The sequence below is a fragment of the Podarcis liolepis genome, assembly GCF_965112155.1.
Source record: "Podarcis liolepis genome assembly, chromosome: 1".
Lineage (NCBI taxonomy): Eukaryota > Metazoa > Chordata > Lepidosauria > Squamata > Lacertidae > Podarcis > Podarcis liolepis.
In genome coordinates, this window is record NC_139554.1 from 136,602,043 (window position 1) to 136,625,651 (window position 23,609).

At 43.6% G+C, this 23,609-nt stretch overlaps 1 protein-coding gene across 3 annotated transcripts in view; it reads right to left on the reverse strand.

The window, feature by feature from the left end:
• Positions 1 to 6,800: 6,800 nt before the first annotated feature.
• VWC2L (von Willebrand factor C domain containing 2 like) overlaps positions 6,801 to 23,609 on the reverse strand; it is a 111,197-nt gene continuing 94,388 nt past the window's right edge. For all 3 annotated transcript variants that reach the window (XM_083475114.1, XM_083475110.1, XM_083475111.1), the window contains one exon: positions 6,801 to 7,610. In XM_083475114.1, coding sequence (XP_083331240.1) covers positions 7,560 to 7,610 — 51 coding nt within the window. In that variant the 3' untranslated portion in view covers positions 6,801 to 7,559. The remainder of the gene's footprint in view (positions 7,611 to 23,609) is intronic.

A 23,609-nucleotide genomic window follows, 5' to 3' on the forward strand; every position in this document is an offset into this window, starting at 1 on the left:
CTCCATGATATATGGATTAAGTTTGTTTTATTTGTTTTAAGTTTCAGCTTGTTTCATCCCGTCCAGTTCTTCATGGCCAATTAGGTTGTGATTGTTTTAAAACAAAATAACACGGAAAATCATGAGGAATTGGAAGCATCAGCCGGTAGGTGTGGAGATGATGAAAGACACCAGAGACATTGTTTGCTGGATAACACACTTTATATTTAACAAAATAATTTTTTAATAATATATTTTTTTTCAATATTGTATTCTAGAATCCCATTTTTTACAGTAGAGTGTTTGTTTTTGTTTTCACTAGTTTTCAGGCACACTATTGTTTAAAGGTGTAAAAAAAATCTGGCTCCTTGCTGACAGGCACCCTCTTAGCAAAAGTCCTACTAAACAACCCCCTGCTTTTCAGCAAATGTTTGAGTAAACAGGTTGGTCTCTGCAAGTGGGATTTGGCATAGCTGAGGCTGGGGGCACCTAGCTGATGATCTGGCCCTAATGGTCTGGCTTGTGTGCACTGTTTGCCCACCTGATGCCCTCCAGATGTTTTGGACTACAGTTCTCATCAGCCCCACCCAGCACAGGGGCTGGTGGCAGTTCTGGTCCAAAATACCTGGAGACCATGAGGCTGGTGAAGGCTGATCTAGAAGCTTTGCCCTGCCTTCCTCCAGAGCACCCACCATCACTCCCATATCATGGTATTCATTTGCACACTGACACACATGCTTTGTAACCTTTGAAATTGTTTGACTTAATGGAAAAGTATGTGCAGAGGGATGGAGGTCAGGATCTGCCAATCATATGATTTTCAGACAGGAAATAACTCAGGGGAGTCACCTTGGGTGGGCAGACTTGCGAGCATGGTTTGAAGGCACAGGGTAGAGCATCATTGCTAGAGCTATGGTTAGTGCCTGGATGGAAGAATGCCTGAGACCACCTTGATTTCCAGTACAGAAAGGCAGGATGTAAATGAAATTAATAACCTAACTTGTTGGAATGGTTAAGAAGCATGGCCGGCCCCTGCAAATTGCAACACCATTTCTGGTGGGTTGAAGTTCACACTGTGCCAGGAAGCCAGTCTAGATGATTTCTAGATGTCTGCAGCTGTATGAATTTGTGGTCAGAATGCACGGTCATTCAAACAGGGTGGTGTAAGTGTAGCTAGGTTGTCGTTTGAGGTATGACAAATGAAGTGATTCCACAGCTTTACTCAATCTGGCAGTCCTCCCCATGTGCAGAAGCCAGAAACCATATGGGACATGGCCTGTGTGCCCTTAACTGCACAGTGCAAGAGCCCTGACTGCTACTGACGCTATCCAGCCACCCATGTATTTTGATGGCCATGAGGAGGGGAAACTAATGATCTCCATCTCTGCTTCTCTTATCTTCATCATGCTTCAGAGAGGGTGTGCAGGATATAAAGACATTGTCTCATCAGGGAAGTGTACAAGGTGCAGACCCTAAGATGGCTCCTGTGGTTGCAGAAACCCACCCACCCATTCAGAAAAAGAACCTAGTCCAATCTTTCTGGGGCTGAATCATGGCAGCTGCACGTTTATAGGTTTTCCTCCCACATACAAAAACCTGCTTGCCTGCCTAAAGTGTGATGGCTGGGACAGAACCCATCTCCCTGGCATGCGAGCTTTCTGCTGGTGCAGGGAAGCATCTATACTGGCCCTCTAAAGTGGTGTACCTTGTGCTTTTTCTTAAATATGTAGAGCAGCCCTCAGAGAGGCACAAAACAGGGGAAATGGTGATATACAAGAACATTCAGGTCCATTTTCAATTATGAGGAAGGTGCTCTTTTCCTTGGAGAAAAAAAACGGTAGTGTTTTGCAGTGACCCCTGAAGTGGTCAAATTCCAGGAAAAGGCTCTTTGCTGCTACTCACAGTGGTCCTGCGTAGCAGTTGGCACTCTCCAGCTCCAAGAGTAGCTGCTTTCTAAAACTTGCTTTGTGGTGCGTTCAAGCTTCTGTGCCTCAGTAAATTATTTGGACAGCTCTTAGTGTGCCTGTGCTTTGATGGATCCCAGCCAATTGCATTTTTTCTTTCAGTTCTCCCCCCCCCCCTGCACACGCCCTGCAACCCCAATAGGACATGGTAGTTCCTTAATAATAGATGGGCCGCTATACTTCATGGCTCCACTTAAGGTTTTCATAGTGTTTCAAACGCCTAGGTATGTCATTTATTTTTTATTCCAGGGAATGAGAATGCTCAGGCCTGCACTGGTCTTAGCTCACTTGTGTGTAGAAGGGGGGTTGGGGTTGGGAGAATGAACAAACCACAGAAGGCATTTCTCAGTCAATGGCAAGTGTGGAAATGTTTCTTTCTGCTCTTTGTGGACATGAATAAATCACAAAGAGGGGTGAGGGAGGAGGGAAGCAGCTTATGAATGATTTACAAATGCGCATTTGTGAATTAATGGCCACAACAGCAAAGTGCCAACTTTGCTGCAAATTGGTGTATTAGAGAAGGGCTGCCTGATACGATGCAGGATGATGAGGGCCAACGCTGGCTCTGGCTGAGGAAATAAACTTGCCAAGCATCCAGGGAAGCTGTCCTCAAGGTACCTTGAAGTCTGCCTCTTTGCCTGCCTAGCAGTGCCCTTCCCACACCAGAACCCCTTGCTCTCTGCCATGGGAAAAGGTTCTGCAGGACAAAACCTGCCCAGGTGGTTCACTTCCTCTAAATGTAATGGAATGAAGCACCAGGTAAGTGCTACTGAAATATATGAAAAGTTGAGATGGGTGAATTCATCAGTTTGGGTTTCTCTCTGTTTCTCATTTTGGCTTGCCCTGTTTCTGTGCATATATGCTTTTCTGAAGTCCACATGGAACTGTGTAGGCACATGTCCAAAAACATGTACATGCACATCTCCCATCGTATGCATATTTGTAACTAGCTTTGCCATTTAATGCATCTTGCAAGTAATTTCCCCCTAACAGAATGCATTTTTGCAGGTTATTTTCAATAAAATAGACATTTTTTTGTTTATACAATCTTTGGCTGCAGAAACTGTATTGCAGATTTCAGAGAAGTCCAAATTTCAAAGGGCAGCTGCATTTCGGTTTAAACCCCGCTGCTGTCTCACTGCCTCCCTTACTCAGGTTGTGAAGCAGCAATGGCAGCAGTGGGTTCTGGCAGGATCTCATGTGCTCCATGAGTTCTTGCGAGATTTCAGTGATATTTCATGAGCTCGTGCCAGAAACTGGCACCACTTCTCTGCTAGCAATGGCAGCAGTGGGGAGCAGGGCATCTGCTGGGGTGCTGCCTCTGGGGCCTCTGCCACCCAAGGCAGCTGTGTCACCCTGCCTCATAAGTGAGCCTGCCTTGGCAGGATGAAGTGACCTGTCTCAGGCACACCTCTAAAGAGCGGAGGAAATATATGAAGTCAGGAATTGGTGTCCAATATGATTCTTTAAAGTGTTGACTTTAAACTGCTTTAGGCAGCCAAATATCTTGGGTGGGCCCTGGGCGATCCTATCCCATGCTGCCAACTGTCTTATGCTGACTTTTGTGCTGGCTTTGGCAGAACTTCTGTCCTGGTTCATTTCATTGCAGTCACTTTTGCTAGCAACACTACCTTTGTTTGCTGGGATTCTTTTTTCTCTCTCTCCATGTTTTGCCTTCTCCTGTGGGATATATCATAGCTTGCTTTAATCACCAGTACTGCTCAGTGAGACACACATTTAGGACTACCAAATACATTTATGATTTCAAATGTATTTCTCCTATGAGCAGAATAGGCAGGGCAGAATTTGGTGGGAGGAGAGTGTTACCAAATCAGCTGGGTTAAGGGTGGACCCTGGCAAGAGCTAGCTTTTGAGATCCAAATACTGGTTACCTGCCAGAACCTTGTTCTGTTGTTCAGACTTGGCAACTTCACCCTCTGCTAGGTGTGCTATGAGTACATGAAATTGCCTTATGCCAAATGGGACTGTTGACCCTTCTAGCCCATAATTGTCTACTCCAGGGGAGGTCAACATGGTTCCCCTTAGATGCCCCTGAGTTACGGCTGATAGGATTTGTAGTCCAACGTTTAGCAAGCCCCATGTTGGCTATCCTTGGTCTACCCTTTTATTTTGTGGTTTTATATTTTGATTTTATTCTGTGAACCGCCCTGAGACCTCCAGGTATAGGGCGGTATAATGATGATGATGATGTAGAAGACTTTCTCAACTCTACATCTCAAAAGACTTTTGAATGAAGTATCAGCTCATGCACGCAATGCATCTGCACTATTCTAAGCTGTGATGCACCGCCCTTTCCCTGACCTCCTGCCCTGCAGGGTCTGGTGTGCTAGAAGAGGGAGGGCTCCACTTTAAGGTTAAAGGTTTGGTTTGGTGATCTTTTTACTGCACCCATGATTACGTGGCTGTAGTTAACAGCACATAGGTTCAAAAAGCCGCCTTCTATGACTTGATAAACCTTCGGGGGGGGGGGCAGCTGAAATCAATGAAAAAATTACTGAGAAGAGGATGCCCTTAGAAAGGAGGAGGGAGAGCTCTGAAGATGAAACAGCATTCTTGCTTGCAGGGTGGTGCTTGACGCACACTCCAAAATGCACTCTGAGGCCAGGGGCATGGACCTGGTTAGAAACAGAAGGATGTGACTTGTGGGGAGGGGAGAAATGCCTGTGAAACTGGACTCATTCAAAACTTAATAACAACACTAACATTGGAATGGTGTAGCCTCAATTGAAAGAAAAGACCAGGTGGCTAGGAACTGAAATCAAGGTGCTTATTGCATGTTGTGTGCGTATGTGTGAGAGACAGATGAGGGAGAGAAATCATGAATGGTCTGGCAGTCATGGTAAGGAATGGTTGGATCTGTCAATTTTGGTTTCTCTCATTTTTCCAATCTCCACACTTCCACATTAATTTCTGAATCTTTTTAAAGTCTTCATGAAAATTCACCAGCATTTTAATGCAAATTTCTCATAATACACACATTTATATGCAATTTTGCCCAATATACACATTGTTGCAAAATAATGGGATTCATTTATGCATGCTATTTTCACTGATATATGTGTTTTCAGATGCATTACATAGCTGGCGAACTGCACTGTAAAATTTGGAGATATGTGGATTTCAGAGGGTAACCATCCTTTGAATAGTTTCAGAAAGTGCCAATTAAGTAAATTCAGACGGAATTGGCTTTCTCCACCATCCCTTACCATGGCTTAATGGGGTTGGAGGCAAGACAATGGCAGCTATGGTTTGTTGAAGCAAGGTGTAAAGGTTGTATTTTAAGCTGGATCTAGTTCCCAACAAAGCAATCCAACCCACAATCAATTGATTTTTAGGAAAACACAACTAATATCCCCTCCATCTCTACAAATATTTGCTGCGGGCCTACTACTAGTCCTCCACAAACTTGGGCCCTAAATACTTGCCTTCTGTTGCAAAATCGTCCTTCCCACTTAGCAAGATGACCCTACTCTGAGACAAGAAGAAGACCAAGGGCATTCCCAGGAACACAAATCTCTCTCTGTGGAGCAAGAGGCATACCTCACCAAGCTCTTAAGAAAAACTGTGGGATATGTTAATTGTGGACCTGGTTCCAACCTGTTCCATGATGCTGCAAGCTAGCTGTTGCCACTAGGCTTTCCAGAGTGGCTTTGGCAATTACAGGCTTTGGACACTAACATGTTTACTCCATCAAATATTTTACTGCCGTACAAGAAAATGCCAGCAAGCAGAGCTGTTTCCTATTCAGATGTGCTCTTGAGGAAGAGCAGTGTGCCAAAACCTGGTCTTACTGAATTAGTTCAAAATACTGCCATTACCTTCAGTGAATGCTGGAAATGGCACACAGAGGACCAGTCTTTGGAGGCAAAACCTAGATGATAGTGAAACAAGGTAAATACAGATATAACTCAGGAAAACTGCAGAGAAAATGGAATTTTAGCTCTGGAGGAAATCAACATTGTATTACATGGGATTGTTTACTTTGGTTTCAGACATCACAGATGGTCAAAACAATCCCTTATGTGAGCCTGTTGAAGCCCCATGCTTTAGGAATTTAGGATCGTGTTGATCTGTCATAGTCATAATAAATATGAAAGATAAAAAAATATTTTTTAATAATTCCAGTGGCACCTTTAAGATCAACTAAATATAAGCTCTGAGACCTTTAGGAATAATATCCAAATTTTTGCATTTAGTTAGAAATAAAATATCAGTCTGTACCTGTGCGAATTTTTTTAATAAGGTTGATGGACTTCCATTTCATGCTGCTCAATGTGGTGCCTTCCATAATTACAGATTCAGGTGGATAGTCATGTTGATCTGCCATGCCCTTCCCTGTGGAACCAAGTGCCATAACAGTCATCAACAGTTATAAGGTTGAAGCGACCTCTGCTTCAGAGTATCTGACAAAGTGTGTATTACACACAAAAGCTCATACCTTGAAAGCTTATATTTAGTTGATCTTAAAGGTGCCACTGAAATTATTAAAAAAGATTTTTTCATCTTTCATCTTGTTATTTATTACAACATTATTTCATTTATTATCCCATAAAACCTGTTGATTGCAACATTCAATATCATGTTACTTGGTATGTGTGGGAGGGCAAAGAAGGTGCCATTATTTCTGGAGTCTACCTGTAGGGTCTGGCTACATGCCTCAGGTGGGCTTCCTCTTCCCTTCTCTGATAGTCAAACAGAGGCTGGGAGCAAGTTGGCAATGTAGAAATCTAATGTTCCTTCTCCCCTTTCCTCCCTCACAGAGCCTGCAACAAAATAAGTGGAGTGGGAAGAAACAGGAATGCAACATAAGGGGAGGCATTAAGGTATATGGAGGGATGTCAGTTAGTGCTGGCTTTCTTGAGTCACATAAACTATTTCAAGGACATTGAGGTTATCTACCTATCTATCTACTGGTTGCCTGACACTTTAGCCTGTATCCTTTGTCATTATGGTGTATACATTTCTTCAATTCAATTGTCCCCACGTGGTGGAGAAAGCATAACATATACAGAAGGCTCCTAGGGTGCCTGGTTGCTGTATATCTGTGCATCCATTATATTCTTGAAGGTCCTCCTTCTTCCTGCATCCTCTCTCCCACTGGTTTTAAAAAGTGCATTTCATTCCTGAACCATCCTCATATAACTTGCGTGTTCCAACTACCCTGGCTCCGAGGGGAAAAAAGAAGATGTTGAAGCTCACAAAACCATGAATGATATTGATGTCACAGATGTGAAGAGCTAAAATGAGCTCTAACTCAGTTGGCAGGTTGGAGGAAGAACCTCTGTAGGATGTCCTTTTGCTAGCCATCAATCTGTGCTGCTTGCCGTGGTAGGTTAAATATCTATATAGGGAGAAAACTTGCCCATTAGTAAAATATTCACTTTTGTTAAACCCTTAAAGGTTTTGCTGGTGACCCTATTGCAGCTGGCAGATTTAACATGTGCAGTGTAGAAGCCGTTACATTGGACACACACTCCTTGTTGCTTGGGATTTTGCCCTATGCAGTCAGCTTGCCTTGGCATTCACGTTTGGAACACTGAGCAGGCTTCCACCAGTCCCCGTTGTGGCAGTGACAGATGTTGCACTCATCCACTTTCACTTCGATGCCAGCCGGAATGATGGTGGTTCCTGCAAAGCAGTTTGGACCTGGAAATGTACACACATAAATACATTAAACAGTGAAGCAGAGTGGGGAATATGGATGTCTTTATGCTGGGTACAATTCAGCCAAAAGTGGTTCACTTATAAGCCCCACTGATGACAGAGCGCAATAGTGAAGCCCATGCTTAATTCTCTTCCATTGAAACCAGTGAAAGTTACAAGTGCCTTACTTGGGCGGTATTGAGCCCACTGTGATTATACCACTGAATTGGACCCCTGCCCCGTTGTTTGTGTCTTGCTGTCAGGGTAGCAGTAGGGCAAAATGACCCTCTCTTCCTCAGTGTGGCAGCACAACCTTACTAAAATGACAGTGCTAGGACAACAGTCCTCCACCACACCTCAGAGCAGCAATTAACACACGGGGCACATGACATACACCTCTGCGCCAGCTGAGGCAGCTGCCTCACTCTGCCTAATGAACAGTCCTAGGCAGAATAACCGATCAGTAAATGCTTGGCAGCCTTGAGCGCCACTGTTCTCACAGCAGAGTGTTGTTTAGGGGCAAAGCTTAAATGCGAGCCAGTCTTTGGGTTGGGCAATGCGGTCACAATCTATTAAGATGAAGGTCAAAATCAGGGCTTTTTTCAAGGGATACTCAAGGACACGCAGTACTGGCACCTCTTTTTGTTGTTGCTAAAAAGTGTGGCACATACTGTAACAACTTCACAGTGAGTACCGGCATCTATTTTTCTAGAAAAAAAGCATTGGTCATAATTACAGTGCAAACATCTCCTTCTAAACCTAATACTCTAGCTACTTTACTCATGATCCATGGAAGAAGGAAACAGCGGAAAGGTTCCATGTACCAATATAAACAATCTACTGTGTTGACAAACAGTAGAAAATCAGAAAAAGGACTGCTGAGCTGGCATCTAAGTAGACCCCAGACCATATGGTTTCGATCAGGATCCAAATGCATGAATGAGAAAAGAGGATGCTTCATCACAGCCACATTTCCATAGCTGCTAATGGAGCATCTACTCCAGGGGTCAGCAACCTTTTTCAGCCATGGGCTGTCCCTCAGACTATGAGGTGGGCCAGACTATATTTTGAACAGAAAAAAATGAACGAATTCCTATGCCCCACAAATAACCCAGAGATGCATTTTTAAAAAAAGGACACATTCTACTCATGTAAAAACACGCTGATTCCCGGATTGTCCACGGGCCGGATTTAGAAGGCGATTGGGCCGGATCTGGCCCCCGGGCCTTAGTTTGCCTACCCATGATGTACGCCTTCCTTGACTGCATACAGAGTATGGCGAAAGAGTGGTGCAGCAGAAAACAAAATGAAGAGGAGCAGGTCTAGAACTATGGGTTCCTGGTTTCTTCTTATGGACAAAGCTATCTTGAAATGCTGGCAAGCAGGAAGTGGGACGTTACAGAGGCCACAACATTTCCCATCACTTTGTCATTGAAAAATGATGGTGTTTGATGTCACACTAAGGTGATTTTCCCACTAGCACAAGCATTTATGCTGGCCAAATGGGACAATCTCTGGACCCGGAGAGAATCCTCTGAGTCCCTTCTTTGTGTGCCTCCTCCATGAGAGGTCTGGAGGGTGGCAACACGTAAACGGACCTTTTCTGCAGTGGCTCCCCATTTGTGAAATGCTCTCCCTTGGGAGCTTCGGCTGGCACCTTCATTAGACACCTTTAGGCGCCTGGTGAAAATGTTCCTCTTCAATCAGCCCTTTGGCTGATTAACATCAAATGCTCTTTTAAGTGTGATGTGGGAGGGGAGAGTATTGGTTTGCTGTTTTTCCCCCATTATGTATTTTGTGGTTTTTATTTTGTAATTTTAGTTTGTGAACCACCCTGAGAACTATGGATGAAGAACAATATACAAATTCAAGAAAGAGAAGAAGAAGAAGAAGAAGAAGAAGAAGAAGAAGAAGAAGAAGAAGAAGAAGAAGAAGAAGAAGAAGAAGAAGAAGAAGAAATCTCTCCCCCCCCCCCCCCCGTTCTGGGAGGGTGCAGAGGTCACAAGCAAGGAGTGGGGGGGGGAGGCTATTGCACTAGCAAGACTCATTGTACTGGTTTCTGCTGGAACAACAAATTAGTTGAGTATGACCCAATGTGTGTTGGAGGGGTGCAGTTTCTGAACTTTTCTTTCAAATGTCTATGGCCAGCATCTTTACTGTGATCCTGGACCAGTTCTTAACGGCATGGCTGGTGAGAGTGGAACTGAAGGAGCTGCAGGATGATCATGAATGTGAAGTCAATCCACAGTATTCATGGGACATCTTTCCATTTTTTTAAAATATAAAAAAACAGATTTCTAGGTCCTATCGTTGTAGAGCAAACAAACCAAGCAGAGGAAAATCGCATGGAAAAGCACAAAAATCAATGCTTAGGGTAGGGCTTCTTTCAGACTCCCCCCCCCCCTCTTAATCATTTTCTCTGTGTACAAGTTGCAGACTGTCAAACTCTCTGTTTGCGCCCTCTGCTGCCTTCCTATCTATTCTTCCAGGCCTCAGCAATCTATATATTCTGCAGATTTTAATTTTCACTCAAGTTGGCAGGAGATAGGAAAAGAGAGCAGGAAGTACATCCCACTTTTGCCATTCATTCTAGTTGCAGAATCTCAGCTTTCAGTTGCAGAATTATGATTTACAGTATAGGAGAAGTCTAGCTTCCAAATTCTCTCTGTATATTATGTAAAGTTTCTTATTTCCAAATGGTTTTAGGAGGAGAACATCTAATAATGAACATGACACATACTGGCAATTTCCAGTGACTGCAATCCTATAGAAGTGCTTGCCTACTAGAGTGAGAGAGGTGGGGTCAAACTCTCTGGTGATGGAAAAGGGCACAGCTCTCCCAAAATCTCTTTAGAGCTGCAAGCGGGGGGGTGGGGGTGGGGGGATATAGTCCCTGAAAGTGCCTCCTTCCTTCCTTGGGTCCTGCGCTTGTTATTTGAGAACAATGAATTATGTATGGCAGAAATGATTTATTCATACTCCAAACAAGATTTATTATGGATTTTTATTTTATAAAAGAGATTTCTCTAATCTGCTTATATTATCTTTCCCCTCCCCCGACTCCATTTATTTATGAGAAAATATCAAAAACCAAACCACTTCTAAGTCAGCAGGAATTTGTCTCTTATGCTCATAAAAGTCTTACTAAAAACAATGGCCCAGATGTTTATATACATGCATGCTATGCTAATCTCAGACTCACGTATACATAATTGCACTGTGCCTCCGTTAATACCACAACAAATACGAGGGGAATCAAAAGTAGGAGTTTGGGCAATGCTATTTTATTTATGACTAGGGGCACAGACCGAAACCTGGCGGATCATTTAACAGCTGTTCTCCAGCGATTTAAATCGACACCCTACTGACTCCCTCTTTCCCTGGCCTAATCTAAGGGCCAATCAGATCGTGGGTGATATTCATCTCTCACTGGAGATGGGTAAGCAGCTGGAGGGTGGCAACTGTGGCCCTGGCTGGTGCCCACCAATCATAGTGAGCAGGAGGGACCAAGGGTGTGACTCATGGGGAGGCAGGTGAAAGACTAACTTGCAGGTCCAGACCCTGCAAGTGCCATTTCAGCCGCTCCAGGAGTATCCATACTGGACGATTGTGCTGTTGTTTTGGCATATCTAATATGGCACAAAGGCAAAGAAATGAATAAAAAACGAATAAAATTTTGGGAGTACAAACTCATTGTTAGAAGCCATATTCTGTCTTCTGCAGTGTGATTACACAGAGATTCATAGGTTCACTCCATAGCCATATGTTTGGAAAAACCCTTCCCATTTGAGACTACTTTCTGAGAAGATAAGCCCTGTCCCTGAAGCAGTTGCAGAAGTCCAATTCCTTTCTCAGTTACATTTTGGAAATGTATTTACACTCGGGAGAGTTGTTTACATTTCTCTTCTTGCTTTTCTGGACCAAAGGCAAAGGAAATGATGATGGATTTCACACTTAGCCCCCTCTATTTTCTGCTCAAAATGCTCACCTGTAAATGGAAACTATTACAGGCAAATAGTTCCCATCTGCTCTGTCTAAATTGTAGATGAGCCTAAATTAGAGGTGCCAGTCTGTTTAATGGGGAAGCAGATCCAAAGCTGTGTTTAGCTTGGTCATACTCACTGGCCTCTGTGTGCCTCTCCAATGTACTTTTGTGAATGGGGTGGGCTGACTGTGGTCTGCTTTCCACGCCAGAGGCATTTACATTTTATAGCATTGGAAACCCATTTCTTTCATCTCATTAACTTTATGATCACCATGGGCTTTATTAGTGCGCTTCTACAAGAGCCCAGGTTTTTTAAAAAAGGAAAAGGAAAAGAAACCCCTACAGCAGGCCCCAAGTCTGAAGTGGCCAGTTTTAACTACCTCAATGCAATTTAGATTGCTGTCAGCCAAGATAATGGATGGCTGCTAGATATTGTTCACATTAAAACGATGCCTTCTGCTTTGCTTATAAGCAGCACAATAAATTTTGTTCCCATTTGTATTGGCTTTTACAGCCCACCCACAATAAAACTGTGTGAGTAAGACATCCCCGGGTAACTGTCAAACCATCTTTCTGGGCTGCTTTGCACATATCCATCAGTTCCTGTCCAAGTGGCAGCAACCACATTGCTCAGCGCTCTGTCTTCTGCCTATTGTTACAAATTTTGCATGCCTCCCCCTCTCTCTGCCAAGTGGTGGCAAGAGCCCATGGGCTTCCAAGCAGTCACCCACAGTCGGTATTCCTTTGGAGAATTGAGACACAGCAGAGACTGTTGTAGCTTTAAGAAATATGGTTTATTCACCTATTTCCACCCTCAGCCTCCATGGAGTGAGTCAAGATCGCACAACATGGTCATTTCAAGAGGGGCTTGTCCCTCACAGAAGGGCAGCCCTGGGACCCAAGACCTCTCTCCAAGCCAGCCTTCAGCCAGCCTCCCGAGATGGGTCCCAGTCTTTCTTCTCCCCCTTCTTCTTCCCAGCACACCTGGCTAAAAAAAACCATTTTCTTGTCACCTCAAACACCCCCCCCCATCACCCTGGCAACATCTGTCTCCCCAGGCCAAATAATTCCTCTCAGATGGCCCATCAGCACCTTTTGTCGTGTTAATGGATTTGCTCTTCACCAGGCCAGCCAGGCTGGTTTGCATAAGCCAGCCCAGGGATTCCTTGTCTGGCACAGCTCTGCAGCTTGTACTGTCATCCATACCCCAATTAATCAAAATCCTACCATTTATTAATTTATCGTGTTTAGGGGGTGTGATAGGAGTTTTATGGTCTTTGATAGATGGTAATGTTCATAACCGCACATACATAGGTCAACACAGGAAGGCCAACCTGGAACCATTTTGATTCCTAAACTGACCAAATGTTTTCTCTGCAAAGTCAAACTGGAAAAGTCTCCCCATTGTCTCTTTCCTCACAAATCCTGTCTTAAGGACACATTTAAGATATGAATAGGGTGTGAGCCTGTGACCTGGCCCAGGAAATAAGTATTTTACCACTACAAAAGAATGGCCAGGCTCCCCAGGAAATCCAATCAAGTAACTTGCCAGACAGGAGATAAACTGCAACAGGAGAAAAACAACATGCAAATGTTCTGTTTTAGACCGCCTTTTCTGGGATGTATCTGAGGGGTGGTCTTAGGTTACACCCCTTCTGTGATGTATGCATAATGTTTCTGGGGGTGGTCTTGATCTAGAGGATGGGAATTTCAAAAGTCTTTATAAGCTCTTGCACATCATTTTTGTGGGTCCTCCTCCTTTCCTGCGAGTGAGGGGAGCACCCTGTTGCAACAGATCAATAAAGATCAAGCTTACTAGCTGCTTTGCTTCTCAATATTCTCTGGTTGCCCTCTGTTATTTTCTCCTACCAATAGGGAACCTATGTAAGGACTCTACAGTGGTGCCCCGCAAGTCGAATGCCTCGCAAGACGAAAAACTCGCTAGACGAAAGGGTTTTTCGGTTTTGCGTTGCTTCGCTAGACGAATTTCCCTATGGTCTTGCTTCGCAAGACGAAAACGTCTTGCACTTTTTTTTAAAAGCCGCTTGAAGAGGTGCAGTTGCGACGGACCGTGCTTCGCAAGACGAAAAACATCGCAAGACGAAGAGACTCGCGGAACGAATTCTTTTCGTCTTGCGAGGCACCACTGTATATGGGCTCTTGGATACCCCATAAGGGAAAAGGGCATATTTTTATTTACAACAGGGGGTCCCCCAAAATCTATAACAATATTTTTGTGTGTGGTTGCATTTCAATGCATCAGTCACTGGCCCAGATTTTCACACCATACGTGAGTTGTTGCCCTATGTGTAGGCCCTGTTATGCAGAATTTTTCTTTTTGCCTGAAACTTTTGGCCAGGAGTAATCCCAACTGTTTCACCACATTTCTCATTTTGCCCATGAAATGTCCTCATTTCAAGAAATTAAGGCAAAGGATGCATTTTCAAGGCAGTTTAATGCAAACAAACAAACAAACAAAACAAAAATACACCCTGAAACCATATACACAATCTCATTGCTGTACAGTGGAATCTTGGGTTACGTACCATCCTCCTTATGAACGCTTCGGGTAACAAGCTCCGTTAACCCAGAAGCAGATGCGAGCACAAGTTGCGCAGTGGCAGCGTGGCAGCAGCAGGAGGCCCCATGAACAAAAGTGTGCCTCAGGTTAAGAAGGGTTTCGTGTTAAGAACGGACCTCCGGAACAAATTAAGTTCTTAACCGGAGGTACCACTGTACAGTGGTGCCTCGCAAGACGAAAAGAATCCATTCTGTGATTCTCTTCGTCTAGCGGTTTTTTCATCTTGCGAAGCAAGCCCATTGACGGATTAGCGCTATTAGCGGCTTTTAGCGGCTTATCTGCTGATCGGATCAGCTGATAAGCGGCTTAGCGGCTTAGAAAAAGGGGGGGGGGAAACCCAGCAGGAACTCGCAAGACATTGTCGTCTTGCGAAGCAAGCCCATAGGAAATTCGTTTTGCGAAGCACCTCCAAAACGGAAAACTCTTTCGTCTAGCGAGTTTTCCGTCTTGCGAGGCATTCGTCTTGCGGGGCACCACTGTATGTCAAAACAAGGCTCAAGCTCAAGGTACATCAAGAAAAAGCTGGGATTAATTAAGCATCTGGTAATATACCAAGAGGGACTGGTTGAATCTTTAGTGGAGTCCCAGGGAAGCATTACTTATGTGTAGGGCATAAAGAGTACAAAGCAGAGCAGGGCTGCACTTTCAGCCCTGCCCCTGATGTCAGAACTTCTATTTTTATCAACCACACACTGTGTGTGGCTGCCTGTATTGAAAGGTCAGCATGCAAGTTCCTCCTCCTATGTTGGGGCTACACAATTGGTACACCCACACAAGAAAATATCCCAATTGCATAAGACAGAGGATGTGTGGTGGCCTTTTGGAAGAGAGACGAGTGTGCTCAGTTTGTGGTTGTTAAAGAAGACTTGGTGTCAAGGGTGTGAATAATGTATTCCTAGGACTAAAGTTAATGGAACTGAGCCAAAAGTAGCCCTCCTTGACCCTGACACTGGGGTCACCAAGGGCAGAGCGCCAGTCCAGCTCTCACTCCAATGATACCCCTGAGTGCATGCTGGACAGGGGGCTGGCTTGAGTGCTTGGTGCGTACATGGATATGTGAGAGTGTGGAGTGACCGTGATTACCTTTTCTCTGCAGCCACTAACAGCATGCAACCTCCAGCGGGATTGCAAGGAGGCAATGCAGCTCTCAGGCTGAAAACAATTCCCCTCCCCCTTGCACCAGCAGACTAGGCTAAAAATGACCTATGCTGTGGTATCTCAGGTTACAGACTCCGCTAACTCAGAAATAGTACCTCGGGTTAAGAACTTGGCTTCAGGATGAGAATAGAAATTGGGCAGCGTCAGCAGGAGGCCCCATTAGCTAAAGTGGTCCCTCAGGTTAAGAACAGTTTCAGGTTAAGAATGGGCCTCTGGAACGAATTAAGCTCTTAACCCGAGGTAGCACCGTAATTCTGTGCTTAGCCCAGAATACTGGGCTAATTTTTGGTGAGGTGATAAACCACCACAGACTGTACACAATTCTCTGCCCCTAGAAAACTAGTATGCCAAGGGGAAAACTCAGCTAGAAACATTTCCTCTGACATACTACCGTTTTCTATATGATTTGTGTTTTGTAAGGTGGAGCCTTCAGTCCTGCGAGTTCCCATCTGCAGTCTGAAGTGGTTCCGCTCAGGCACAGATTTTCTACCTCAGTGAGAAATGGGCCCTTGCTGCAGTGCTGTGATGCCATTCTGATTAGGCAGACACATCTCCCGCTTTTAAATGCCTTGGGTCAAATAATCTAGGAAAGGCAATAACTGTTTGTAGTTGCTCTGCGAGCAGCCAAGCCAATTACCTGTGCCACTTTAATGAGAGGCATCCCGATTGCTTGCCAGATTGCCAACAAAAGGCGGCTGTAGTAAGGTTCCAGCTGTCATGTGTGGGGGTCTCGGGCAACAGCTACTCAGCCAGCTCACTCGTCCCTGGGATACTGAGAAAAATCCTTTTCATTAAATCTAAGAACAAAAAGATTCCTCTGGAGATCACATGAAGACGGAAAATAGGGGACAGAAGAGGAGGAGACTGTATTTTCTGTGGTTGCCCTCAGGCAGGCTGTTAATTATTTTATTGGAAAATTCAATATTGCTCAGACTCCCACACACAGTTGAAGAGTTCTCTTGGCACTTAAAACTGTGATTTGCTGCATTGGCCTCCATTTAACTATGCCAAAAGGAATAAAGGGAGGAAGCTGGGATCTTTTCTCTCTTCCCCACCCCCTCCATCCTGTGACAAGAGGCTGAGGGAAACCTCGGCCTGGCATATACTGGCGCTGCATGCACCCGTTGCCTGCCTCTCTGCAGCAAAGCCTCACTACCTAAGGAGGCCTTTGGCCAAGTCTCTGGCACCGAATGGTGTGGGGGCCAGATGAGACAGTATTCCTTGCCCGCCAAGCTTCTGTCGTGATCTGAATGGAGACGGACATTTGACACAGCAGAATCAGGGAGGGTGGTACATAGCAATCAATTGGCATACTGCCTGAGGCATATATTTTAAGGACTGGAGCCCAGTGATTAAACAGAATGCAAAAAAGGGACAAAGGGCTAGGCCTGGGGCCTCCAACCTTGCCAGAAAAATGGAGACATGTCCCAATGTTTTCTTTTATTCTACCATCAACTCTCTCCCCCAACCCCTTGTTTCTGTAGTTGTATTTTCTCCTGCCTGGCACTGGTGTGGTGTAGAATGGGTTGCCAGCACCCAGAGCCAAACGGGCAGGGGGTGGGGTGGATGGGAGGGAGTTGGCATACACATGCTCATTCAATGGCCTAACAGCACCCACAACATGCAGGAGATCACAGCTGCATAGATAAGAAAATTGGAGTTGTTCCATTGTCTGCAGAGGTCATTTCCTGGTTCACACAGAGAACCTATTTTCAAAGGAGCCCAGCGACAGAATCATGCAACTGCACTGAGGCAGCTTCGGGTATTTTGCATCAGGGGCAACCACCCCTGTGCGCCCCCCACTACGTCACTATGGCATTGTCCACCCTACAGTGGCCATGTGTCCTGTTTCACAGAAGGTGAAAGTCTGGTCCAAGTCTGGCTTAAAGATGAGGTATTCTAAAAAAGAGAGCTTAGGGGCCTTGAGCTTGCCATCAACACATTACAGGAAGATGATGTATCGATGGTATTTGTGTCCAATGAAAATAGCAAAAATGTATAAAAGTGTATCAAATATCTGTTGGAAATGTAAGGAAAAGGAAGGTACCTTCTACCACATGTGGTGGACCTGTAGAAAAGTAAAAGACTTCTGGGAAATGATATACAATGAATTGAAAAATATGTTTAGGATAACCTTTGCAAAAAAAAACAACAACCAACAACCCAGAGGCCTTTTTACTTGGAATAACAGGGGAGGGAATTCCAATGGAGTTAAAAGCATTATTTATGTATGTGACAACAGCTGCAAGAATATTGCTCGCCCAGAACTGGAAACAGGAGAAGATACCAACTAAAGAAGAATGGATAATTAAGATGATGGACTATGCTGAAATGGCAAAGAGGACCTCGAAGATCAGAGATCAAGATGAGAAAAAGTTCGAGTTGGAATGGAAGAAATTTATAGACTATTTGAAAGACCACTATAAATCTATTAAAACGCCAGCAGGTTTGATATAACATTTATGCAATTATATAATTGCAATTAAGATAAATTAGAGAAAATAATGAGATTGGAGATACAATTAGATGCATGAATTTTTTTGGGGGGGGATTGGAATCCGGGGTGTGTGGGGAAGTCCATTTTGTTTTATATTTGGAGAAGTATTGAAATGATGAATTATTGTGATTATAAAAACTTTGAAAATATTTTAAAAAAAGAGAGCGAGATTGCCACCAACACTTAGCAGCACCTGGTCAGCAGACTGAAAAAGCACATCTGCTACCTGGCTGGTTTTAAATGTGCGCCTATGCGTATAAATGATCATATGCAGATTGTACTCCTTTTTGTCTTTTTTTTGTGAGATAGTTTTTATTTTTTGATAATGCATAACTAGCCACCCCTAGTCAATTTGCTGTAATAGTTAAGGAACGTCACACTGGGGATATGCAACTTCTTTCCCCTCCCCTCTCATCCATGAAGCCATGACCTAAATTAAAGGTAGATGAAGGTAATAATAAATATATTTTTAAAAATCAATGGGCTATAAAATAGATTGAGGAGGAAATGGGAGGGTTCTAGGAGATTTGAAGCAGGGGACCACTCTCAATGGAGCCAAAGTTTCACTTAAAGATCAAACCTCCTTAAAGGCTTCCAGCTTCCCAAAATTCATCCGTTCAATCAGCACTAGGGCTATCAGGTTGCCAAGCCAGCCTTGACCATCCAGTGGACATTTCTATATTCAGCTGCCAACACTGCTCTGTATCCAAACCTGCAAGCCAGGAGAGGGTCTGCCAGGGTCAATAGTGGCAGCAAGAATCCAAACACTGAATATATAAAATGAAAACCATGAGCAATGCCCACCTCTAAATGTGTATACCTAACACCGAAAGATTAAGCCAGCAATGACAGCCATTGCCCTCACTTCTTTGTTCCCAAAGAACTGGCAGTTCTCAGCACCTGCAGCTGTGCAATTATTGGCAACCCTTTCCAAATACCTATGAAGTGGCCAATCCAAAAGCAGAAATGGAAAACGTAGCATGTTGGGATTTAATGTGGAATCGTGCTATTCCTTGGAGGAGTGGCTGCTGTTGATGGATGGGTATTATGTTTTGTAGTTGCACCCAAGATAAGTGGGCAGCACTGTATGTTGTGAAACTTTGCATTTTGTAGAGATTGTAGAGTTAATTGCTGGGGTGATATTGTGTATAATTTGACATTGCTGCTTAGTATGTATTCATTATGCATTATGTACTATTAGGGATTATTTATTTCCCTTCATTGCTCATTATTATGAATTGTACTTACCGTACACAGTCATTTTAATTATGTGTATTGTATGGGTATTATGATATGTATTGACATACATTGTTTATTAGGTGAGGGAGAGTCATTTTGTTGTTGCCATTATTAAACCTTTAGGAGTCAGAAACCTTTGCTCATCTACTGCAAATCACTCAGAGATCTACCAATAGGTTACAAACTACCTTGTACAATGTATTAAACTTCTAACATTTTCACTCTGATCCAGAGACTCCTGTTGTGCCTGGGCTTCTGCACTCTCTTTGACTTGAAGGACTTAGCCATTGAGTGCTCTGATCTGTCTCCACCACTGAAATGAATAAGGGAGCTTCTGCTCTTGCAAGAGGTTTCTGCAACTGTCAGAACCACACAGATCTGAAGCAGTCTATGTGTGATTTGGGAATGATTTGGTTTATTACTAATATATAAATATATTAAAGCTTGAATGAACTATTTCTGGGAGACATTTCTCTGATATAAATTATGCCATGATAACAAGTATCATATTATTTGGGGCTATCATAGCAAGAACTATGTCCCCCATGAATCCTTTCAGGAAGCAACCTTGATAAACTAATCATTTGTGGAGCCAAAGAGTTGATCTAAGAGGAAGAACAGGCAAGTGGTGTCTGTTGTTCATGTCAGTGAATTTATTAGGGTTCACAGAATAACCCCAGTTAATGGGAGCAATTATTGTTAATTATATGGATATTTCAATACAGACTTTTCTTCACTGCCGCGCACATTTCCCTGAACACGATGCATATTTTTTGGATTGCACATTCTGGCCTTTTGGACACAGTATGCTCATAAGTTATGCCATGTTACCGAAAATTGCAGCGGAAGTTCTAAAAATATTCCAGCAGAGGTTATCATTACTTTATCTACCCTAGTCCTGACTGGTAATAACTTTACATTCAATGGAGGCACACTCTCTGCAACTACGAGGCACAGCTATGGGCACTTGAATGACTCCATCTTACACAAATCACTTTGTGGCAAAATTTAAACAAGAGATTCCCCATTGACTGCTGGATATTGTTCCCAGACAGAAACAAGATCACACAGCCAAGGCATCAGGATTTCATCCCCACTCATTTGATGAGTGGTGATTAAAGCCCCATGCAAAAGCACTCTTTGAAGCAGCTCCCACATGGGAGCCAATTCAAAGAGGGTCCCCCCCCCCAAGGCTAAAGCTCATGAGCTCCTGTGTGCTCAAAGGCCATCTTAAAGCCTTTTTCACATCTTCCACCTTCCCCATTAAGTTCCTGACACTGGAGACACGGGAGTGGGGTGGGGATTTGAAAAGTCTTTGCAAGTCCCCTTCCCTCCTCCCTTCAAATCCCTGATGAACTTAAAGTGAAAATAAAAAAAATCCTTCCAGTAGCACCTTTAAGACCAACTAAGATACCTGAAGAAGTGTGCTTGCACACGAAAGCTCATACCAAGAACTAACTTAGTTGGTCTTTAAGGTGCTACTGGAAGGATTTTTTTATTTTGACTATGGCAGACCAATACGGCTACCTATCTGTAACTGGAACTTAAAGTGGGAAGTGAGGAGACTTGCAAAGGCTTTTCCAAGTCTCTCCCTTTTCAAGCCCCCAATATTTGGGAATTTAATAGAGGTAGAGGTGGGGACTTGGAAAAGCTTTCCTTCTTTCCCTTCTGCCACAGGGATGCGGGAGAAGCTTTCTTCCTCTGCTTTGTCAGGGTTGAAGGAGAGGAAAAAGCTTCATTCCACTACAATGGGAGAGAAGGAAGCCAGAGGGGTTTCCAAGCAAAGCGCCAGAGAGAACTTCTTTCTCACTTTTCTGCAGCCGCAATGGGTGATAGGTTGTTAGGTGGGCAGGGTCTGCCCTCTTGTCAATTGCACTATGCCATAATAATGACATATGATTGACAGATGGGTGGTTACAGTATTCTTCCTGTCCAATTTGGCCTGCAAGTCTGATCCCTGACCACTTTAGGGAGTAAAGGCGTTCTGAACATTCCAGCTGCAAGGCTCGTGTCACTGCCACTATGGTTCGGTTGAATATGGTGGGTAGAAGTCTCCTGGGACTTTCACCAAGTATAAATCCCAGTATTCTTTGTGTTAAGTAAAAAATGTTATCTGCTCCAAGAAACCATTAGCATGGTAGGATCTAAATTCCTGCTTTGAGGAGTCTCCATTGTCTTCAGCTAGTGGATTGTGACTCAGAACTGGATCATGCCCTGACCCTGCTGGTCAAAGGCTCATCTCCTTTCTCTCATTGGTCCACCACTTGCATAAGGGAAATTCACAAGGAGGATATGAATACAACAGAAGCCTCTCTACTTCTTATTCCCAGCATACTGCCTCTGACAGTGGATGTAATACAGAGCAGAGTGTAGGAAAACAGAGAGAAGGAGTAGGGGAGGGGGGGTGAGAGAGAGCATGCTACAGCTAAACTTAAATAAATAAAAGTTGGCCTGATCTTACAGGCAGGGGTCAAAGTTGCCCTAAGACTGAAACAGAAAGACAACCGTAATCTATTTAATTTTGTACTATGAAAGGAAGCCTTCCTGTTACTTTTTTTTTGCTCCTGTTTTTTTTACTCAACAAAGTCTCAAATAAACCATCACAATGCTATTTCTAGCTCTGTCAATAATCAGTGTGCATTCAAATAATGGCATTATTAAAGAAGAAGCTGTATATGTTGGTAACACAATGGGGTAGTTTGCATCCACTGAAGACATTTTATTGAATTAAAAGCCTATGTATTATTCCACTGAGGCAAACAAACAGGCTTCCACAGAGACCCACTGCAGGTCTTGTTTTCTTAATACACCAGGGAGCAAGCCCTGCCTGGATTTCTATACAATCTAGTGGAGGATTAGCATGGACTGGGGGGGGGGGGAGAAAACAGTGCCATTCAAAGCAAGGCAGGAGAGCATCTTCCTTGCATTGAAGTCAGAATAATCAAAGCTCAGGGCTGGCAATAGAAAATTACCAGAGCAGATTTTAGGTTCAACCTGAAAATATACATGGAATTTGAACAGTCCAAAACAGGGGGAAAGGTGGGGGTCAGGGAATGAAGAACACTGGGAAGTAATATGAAGGTCAGGAAAAAGAATGCAATACAAGATACTTTACTATCATACAGAGAGCATATAAGCATGTATTTAAAAAAGAAAGAAAACTGAAAACAAGTTTAAAATACAAAAAAAAATCTCTATCTATATCTACCGTATATCTATATCTATATAAAACCTTATATATACAGTATACACCACATGTCTGAAAACAGTACAGGAAAAAGTCCTGAAACCATTTTGTTTTTCCCCAAACTCACCTCAAATGTTTCTCTGCAAGGAGGGAGGAAATGAGAAAAACCTACCCATTGTCTCTTTGCTCACAAATCCTGCCGTAAGGGCACATTTAAGATATGAATAGGGCAAGCCTGTAACCTGGATACAGGAATTGAGTAGTTATCACAACAAAAGAGTGGCCAGGATGCCCAAGTAATCCAATCAGGTAACCTGGCAGACAGGATAAAAACAACACACTCAGATTTCTGTTGTCCGCCCCTTCTGTGATGTATGTATGATGTATGGAGGGGTGGTCTTGGGCTCCAGGGTGGGCAGTGCAAAAGTCTATATAAGGGCTTGCACACCTTTGTCCTGGGTCGTCGTCCTCTCTCCCGCATGTGGGGAGAGCACCCTGTTGCAACAGCTTTAATAAAGATCAGGCTTACTAGCTGCTTTGCTTCTCAATATTCTCTGGTTGGCCTCTGTTATTTTCTCCTACCAATAGAAAACCTAAAAAAGGACTCTATATGGGCTCTTGGGTACCACATAAGGGAAAAGGAGCAGTTTTTTCTTATAACAATTTGGCAAGCCTGGCTACATGAAAACCCCCAGCATACAAAGTATGATGAAGACCAATAGTTGTAACTGCCACACGTGTTTCAGTTTTATGGTCTTACTCAGTGGCATATATGCTGTATGGGATAAATTGGCAGCTTTTCATTAAAAAAACACACCAAGATGTGTGAAATGTATCATCCATCTTGACTCTGGATTTCTGTGAAAAGTTTAAGCGAAAAATGATTCCATGGTGTGTGCTGCACTAAAATACAACTCACTTAGCTGTAAAGGGAGCTAAAGTGGATTTACACTTTTGACCAAAAGCAATGGATTCAATTTGGGGTGTGTGTGTGTTGAAAACTACCCCTGGGCAGCTAATGTCTGCTTTGAAGAATGGAACTTCAAATAACAGTCTCTGTGACCATCAAAATATTGCATATGCAAGCCAACCTAATCAAAGCCACATGGCACTCACATTGCTAAAATAACATTTTAAAATACCACAATTAAAGTATTCTACTTCCCTTTCATGAGCCCAGAGCAAGCACCATAATTGAGGGCAATTGTGCTAGAACAAGCCTATTTTGTTGACACTAACGCTTCTTTCAAAGTAAAATATGAGTCAGTCCCAATCCCTGTTAGGTTTCATTGAGATGCAGAGTAAATTGTCAGATTGCTATGGCATCTTGGAAGGACTATGTGTGAAAGCAAGCT